The 7,421-nt window shown below is 37.0% G+C and overlaps 1 protein-coding gene and 1 pseudogene across 1 annotated transcript; both read left to right on the forward strand.

Moving 5' to 3' along the window:
* Positions 1 to 954: 954 nt before the first annotated feature.
* Positions 955 to 1,545, forward strand: LOC145390304 (uncharacterized). The gene has a single exon (XM_080265277.1). The coding sequence runs from the start codon at positions 955 to 957 to the stop codon at positions 1,543 to 1,545; it is 591 nt and encodes a 196-aa protein (XP_080121403.1).
* An 823-nt stretch (positions 1,546 to 2,368) lies between these two features.
* On the forward strand, positions 2,369 to 2,990 carry LOC145390305 (uncharacterized; annotated as a pseudogene).
* Positions 2,991 to 7,421: the final 4,431 nt, after the last annotated feature.

Genomic DNA, 7,421 nt, shown 5'->3' on the forward strand with positions numbered 1-7,421 from the left:
CTTAACCCTTTAGCGGGCAAGTGGCTATATCAGGTTATTATCAATAAAGTTGGTTTTTGAATATTTTTTATTTTACATCTTACTATAGACAATTAGACAGTAGACTTTTTTGGGAATCATAAATGCCTTTCAACCTTTTAGCGGGCAAGTGGCTATATCGGATTGTTATCAATAAAGAAGGAGGTGTACCTTCGGGGTCTACGTCGTTGCTCTGCCAAGAGTGATATTACCTATAACGACAAAGTCCCTCAGCACAGAAACATTCTCCAAACTTCCAATTCTATTCCATCAGCACCAGCAGTTAAAGTAACAACTACTACTTTTTGTCCAATCGGTGGAGCCTTTTTGGATAGAAACTGTAATGCGGCAGCCAATATTGCTCAAAAACTCTTTCTAACGGCACCACTCTAGTCCGAGGAGTTAAGGTTCAAATGAAAGAGGTGTTTTGGTTGAAATATTATTGTAAAACAAAAAACAATCCAACACTAACTATATTTATGACAAAGGTGTAGTCGTATGACCATATGGTCGTATATAACACTGAGGCGAAAAGGCCCTTGCTGACCTATCTGGTTGGCAGTTGGCTGCCCGCTAAAGGGTTAATAATATTTTGTAATAACTATTTTTTATTTGTTCCTAAAATTAATAGATATGGAAGATTCTCTGGAACGGACCGGTGGGAGTAACATCCAAGAGGAACCCCTAGATCTTACTACACAAGAAAACTATAATAATAAGGAATATAGAGAAACGCATAAGAATACTTATTTGGGTAAAAATATATTTAAGTTTTATAAGTTGAAATTGGAAAAGAGTGAAAAATTACCAGAATGTCCAGAGGTTTCTACTAATTCTGTGAACCTTATTATGGCCACCCATTCTCAAGAGAAGCCGTATAAATGCGACGAAAGTGATGGGTGCTTCAAAAGAAAAGCTATTTTAAAAAAACATGAGATGATACATACTTGTGAATACTGTGAGAAGACTTTCTCATATAAATCGATCCTAAGAATTCATATACGGACTCATACAGGGGAAAAACCGTTTATCTGTGAATACTGTAAGAAGGATTTCTCATTAAAATCGAACCTAACAGTACATAAACGCATTCATACAGGGGAAAAACCCTTTTCTTGTAAATATTGTGAGAAGACTTTTTCGAAAAAATGCAACCTAAAAACTCACATACGTACTCATACAGGAGAAAAACCGTTTACCTGTGAATATTGTAGTAAAAGATTCAACACGAAAGAAACAATGGAAAAACATAAACGCATTCATACAGGAGAAAAACCGTTTACCTGTGAATACTGTAGTAAAAAATTCAACACGAAAGAAACAATGAAAAAACATAAACGTATTCATACAGGAGAAAAACCGTTTACCTGTCGAAACTGTAGTAAAACATTCAGGCAGAAAGGACACATGGAATCTCATGAACGTACTCATACGGGGAAAAGGCCGTTTGTTTGTGAATACTGTGCGAAGAGTTTCTCATTAAAATCGAACCTAATAAGACACACATGTACTTATACAGGAGAGTAAAAACATTCAGACAGAAAGCACGAATAGAAATCCATAAACGCATTCATACGAGGGGAAAACCGTTTGTCTGAATACTGTTAAAAGACTCTCAGATAAGGACTCATGAACGCATCGAGAGAAGTTGTTTAACTATGGATACTCTAGGAAAGCATTCAGGTAGAAAGAAAACTTGGAAATTTATAAACACACTCATACAGGAGAAAAACCATTCACCTGTGAATAAAGAATTCAGGCAGAAAGTTCATAAATGCATTCATATGAGGGGTTTGTCTGTGAATACTATCAGAAGATTTTCTCAGATAACACATACATATTCAAAGGGTAAATATGGAAAATTATAATAAGGGGAAGGAGGGGAAACATTTGCTGGGAAAATTTTTTTTGGCTGTAAATAGTGTATGAGGAGGAAATATCAACCCTAAGGAATCATATACGTATTCATTTATATGAGAAAGAATATATGAATGGTATGAGAATGTTGCCTGCAGTCTCAGTCTAAAAGCTCTACCGATCGGACAAGTGGCCGAACAACGGTGGAGGTTCATTTTTCTCCTTCTTCGTCCTCATACTAAAATAAATAATATTTAAAAAATCAATTTTATTTAACAACATTCTTATACTGCTATTTTAGTAACTATTTATAACTTTTTTTTTCTTTTTTGAAATTAATAGACATGGAAGGTTCTCTGGAACAGGCCAATGGGAGTAATATCCAAGAGGAACCTTTGGATCTCAGTACAAAAAAAAATTATACTTATGATGAAAAATCTTTGTTGAAGAATACTCATTTCGATAAAAAATATTTAAATGTTATAAGCTAAAAATGGAAAAGAGTGAAAACTTACCGGAATGCTCGAAGGTTTTTACTAATTCTGTGGACCTAGGTGAGAAGACTTTCTCGAATAAATCAACCCTAATAAGACACACACGCACTCATACAGGAGAAAAACCATTTACCTGTGAATACTGTAGTAAAACATTGACAGAAAGGACATATGGAAGAACATAAGCTCATCCATACGGGGGAAAACCCGTTTACTTGTGGATACTGTAGTAAAACATTCAGGCGGAAAAGAGACATGGAAGATCATAAGCGCACCCATACGGGGGGAAAACCATTTACCTGTGAATACTGTAGTAAAACATTCAGACGGAAAGGACATATAGAAATTCATAAACGTATTCATACGGGGGAAAAACCATTTATCTGTAAATACTGTCAGAAGACTTTCTCCGATAAATCGAGCCTAAAACGTCATATACGCACTCATACAGGGGAAAAACCATTTACCTGTGGATACTGTAGTAAAACATTCAGGCAGAAAGGATATATGAAAATCCATAAACGCATTCATACGGGGGAAAAACCGTTTGTCTGTGAATACTGTCAAAAGACTTTCTCAGATAAATCAAACCTAAGGACTCACAAACGCATTCATACATGAGAGAAGTTGTTTAACTGTGGATACTCTAGGAACATTCAGGTAGAAAGAACATATGGAAGAATATAAGCTCATCCATAAGGGGGGAAAAATCGTTTACCTATGGATACTGTAGTAAAACATTCAGGCGGAAAAGAGACATAGAAGATCATACGGAGGAAAAACCATTTGTCTGTAAATACTGCAAAAAAACGTTCACACAGAAACCAAAGAAGAGTTGTTAGCCTGTAAATATTATGAGAAGGTTTTACAGCAAAAATGAACCTAACAGCTTACAAAGACATTCATATGAGTGAAACCCGAAACATCTTAAATTTTTTAACAGTTTTAGAGCCTGGTATAGTAGAAGAGGTCATGTAAATGTAACCAATATTATTAAAAAGTGAATAAAAAACGCTTTTTACTTTTAATTCCTCTTGGAAGTTTTAGTAAAACAATTTATCAAAGAAAAAAAATAATATTACTGGAAATTTACAATTTATAGTAAAAAAAACTACTCTGAAGAAATTTTAATAATTATTTTTAATAACTATCTTTTCTTTATTTCTGAAATTAATAGATATGGAAGGTTTACTGAAAGAGATCAGTGGGAGTAATATTCAAGAGGAACCCCTGGATCTCAGTACAAAAAAATTTTATAATTATTATGAACGCGGTATTTCCTTTATTGAAAAACCTTTGTTGGAGATTCATAAGAATACTCACTTAGATAAAAATTTATTTAAATGTTATAAGTTCCATACGAGGGGAAAACCGTTTACCTGTGGATACTGTGGTAAAACATTCAGGCAGAAAGGACATATAGAAGCTCATAAACGCATTCATAACCATTTGTCTGTAAATACTGTCAGAAGAATTTCTCTTATAAATCGGGCCCTAAAATATCATATGCACACTCATAGAGGGTAAAAACCATTTATCTATAAACACTGCAAAAAAAATATTCACACAGAAACCAACCCTTTAGCGGGCAAGTGGCTATATCAGGTTATTATCAGTAAAGTTTTTTTTTGAATATTTTATATTTTACATCTTCCCCAGCACAGAAACATTCTTCAAACTTCCATCAGCACCAGCAGTTAAAATATCAAGAACTACTTTTTGTCCCATTGGTGGAGCCTTTCTGGATAGAGACTGTAATGTGGCAGCCAATATTGCTCAAAAACTTTTTCTAGCGGCGGCACCGTCCACTACCACTCTAGTCCGAGGAGTTAAGGTTCAAATGAAAGAGGTGTTTTGGTTGAAATATTATTGTAAAACAAAAAACAATCCAACACTTATGACAAAGTCGTATGACCAGATGGTCGTATATAACACTGGGGCGACCTATCTGGTTGGCAGTTGGCTGCCCGCTAAAGAGTTATAACTCCGAGGTTAATAATCATTTGGAATTTTTCTAATATCTATTTTTTTTTTCAATAGATCTAATAAAAATGGAAACTAGAAGTGATAATCAGATACTGGTATCATATAATCCTTTGCAAGAAATCGAAGAGGAGTCTCCCTCTCAGGATAAAAATAACAGTATTTATATAAAGGAATGTGAAGAAGCCGCTGATAAAGTGTCACAATATGTATTATATCAAAAGAGAGAGAATAAGCTATCGGATCTGCTTCATTTATTTGGTCATAGCGTTTCGTGTCCGTCTCCAATGTGTTCCTCTATCTGTCGGATGTTCTGTCGCATTCGGCACCATCTGAAAGAGAAGAAAGAATACAAATGTAAAGTGCTAATTATATACACCACACTATATAGGGCTTGGTGTAAAACCTATGAAAGTGATAAAAGAAAATTGGTTGAAGATCTCCATATCTGCGATCAATGTGATCTTTTCTTCATCACCAAATCCTCATTAGATATTCATAAGAACAACGCCCATTCAGTTGATACAATCACACATTGTGATGAGAGGTCCAATAGATGTGACCGATGTGATAAATTCTTCAAAAATAAAGAGGGGCTAAGGCGGCACAAAAAAAGACATGACGATGAGAGGCTCCATAGATGTGACCGATGTGATAAATTCTTCAAAAATAAAGAGGGCTTAAGGCGGCACAAAAAAAGACATAACGATGAGAGGCTCCATAGATGTGACCGATGTAATAAATTCTTCAAAAATAAAGAGGGGCTAAGGCGGCATCTAAAAAACACACACCGATGAAAAAAAAAAAAAAACAATTTGCCTGTTAAATCTGTGACAAAACATTTCACCAGAAAGTACATTTGATAAATCACACACAAAAGAAAAACCATTTATGTGTTTTCAATGCAATTACAGTTTTCGAACCCAGACGGCTCTTTCAAGCCATTATCCGTCACACAGCAACAAGAGACCCTTTACCTGTGATCAGTGTGAAAGAAAATATAAGAGGAAGTCAGCTTTGAAATGCCACCTAAGAGTTAAAAAATCTAGAAACTAAATACAGTCAGTCCTCTCAGATGTCTGGCCGGCCGTCAAGGCTTCGACTACATACCCACTAGGTAGAGATACAAAAATGTTTTATTTTTAGGTAAAGGTGATTAGTGAGTCGAATCTGGCAAAAAGGAGTCCTCTAATAATTTTTTTTCATTACTAGAAATGGAAGCGAAAGAAGAGACGACTTTGGGATTCTACCGGAGTTATTAGAAAAGAAGAACTTCTAGAAGAAGAGAAGGGCTATATGAAAGAGGAACCTCTAGAAGAAGTGTGTACTGAATTTTTTTCAAGAGACCCTTTGCTTGTAAAGGAAAAGTGGCTATAGGTTATTATCAATAAAGTTGGTTTTTGAATATTTTTTATTTTACATCTTACTATAGACAATTAGAGAGTAGACTTTTTTGGGAATCATAAATGCCTTTCAACTCTTTAGCGGGCAAGTGGCTATATCGGATTGTTATCAATAAAGATGGTTTTTGAATATTTTATATTTCGCATCCTTTAGCTGGCAAGTGGCTATATTAGGTTATTATCAATAAAGTTGATTTTTGAATATTTTATATTTTACATCTTACTGTAGATCACTACTATACAGTAGACTTTTTTGGGATCATAAATGCCTTTCAACACTTTAACGGGCGACTTTTTTTTTTTTTTATTACAAATGCCTTTTAAACGTAGTAGATACCACATTCCTTCCCTTCTCAATAAGCAAGGCCATTATCAGCCAGGCTAGACCATGAGGTCCTCCAAGACCAAACGATACTATAAGAATATTAAATGTTCCCTGGGCAAAATACTGTTGGACTCGGAGAATGTCATTCCTCTCTTCAAAAAGAGATGTCTGGCCATCTCTCGGTTGGCCGTCAAGGCTTCTCAGCTGTGCAGTGCGATGATAGAAGATCTACTCCAAAGAGAACTTGATGGTCTGGTCAGATGGCCAACTTTACCAAGATGAATGTGTTTGTACAGCTCTTCACCCAAGGGTGCGAAGCGAGGAAGAGAACGAAACCCAGCTTGGCGATGGATGGGACGTGGAGTAAACGGTTCGAAAGTATCTCCTATCCTTCTGCTCTTCGATACCACTCGGACTACAATATAATAAACTACTGCGCCAAGACCTACAAGACGTGTTTCCTTAATAATTTGGAGTTGAATTTCGTATCCCGTCAGCGACGTTCCATTCGCTTCTACCTATCCAAGATCGAGACTGCAGTAACAGCGCCCATCGTCTATGCACTTCAGACTCTCATCAACGGGTGGAAGTACGTCGGAAGAACGTACTCCGTGGACCAGTTAAACGAATTGAAAGACCGACACTCGGAGTTCGTCGAGCAACACAGACAACACCTGCCACAACAACAACCGACATTAAGGTTATTACCGGTGGAGTATCTCCGCTACTACTATTTTCTCAGACGGGAGTACTCTGAGTCGACGAAACTTAGAAATATTCCACTGGCTCCCTCCAACACGATTAAGGTACATTACTTAGATTTCGATACGGTCGGAGTGAAGGGTATATGTCACGACCTGGGCATCAACCTGGAACCCAAGGAACAAGAAGGATGGGACTTCGTCTTCGACACGAAACTATTAGCTCGCATGGGAGGTAAGAAGTGGACGTTCGACCGCTGCGTGTCAACCGACGGAGTGGCTTGTTCAGTTAGGTATTACAGATACCACGACGTCGATAATACTTTTTCTTCCAAGAAGAAGAAAAAGAGAAACGACGGGACTGCGGCGCCATCGATTCCCACCCCGTCGTCATCTTTGGACGGGAAGAGGATCATCGGAGTCGATCCGGGAGACACTAAGAAACCATTCCACGTAGCGTACGGTTCAGCCAAGTTTTCCTGTACCGGGAGGGGGGAACATTTTGCCTCTCCTAACACTAAATTTGTCAGAGTGATGAGAGAGAGAGAGCCGGTCCGACAAATTTCACTCTCGTCGACGAATGGAACACGTCGAAAGTCTGCCACAGATGCAAGGGACCTCTGAATATCGTAGGGTTTAA

This window comes from Coenobita brevimanus, unplaced genomic scaffold (genome assembly GCF_032717465.1).
Source record: "Coenobita brevimanus isolate Jiangsu-jjx unplaced genomic scaffold, ASM3271746v2 jjx.HiC_scaffold_475, whole genome shotgun sequence".
Taxonomy (NCBI): domain Eukaryota; kingdom Metazoa; phylum Arthropoda; class Malacostraca; order Decapoda; family Coenobitidae; genus Coenobita; species Coenobita brevimanus.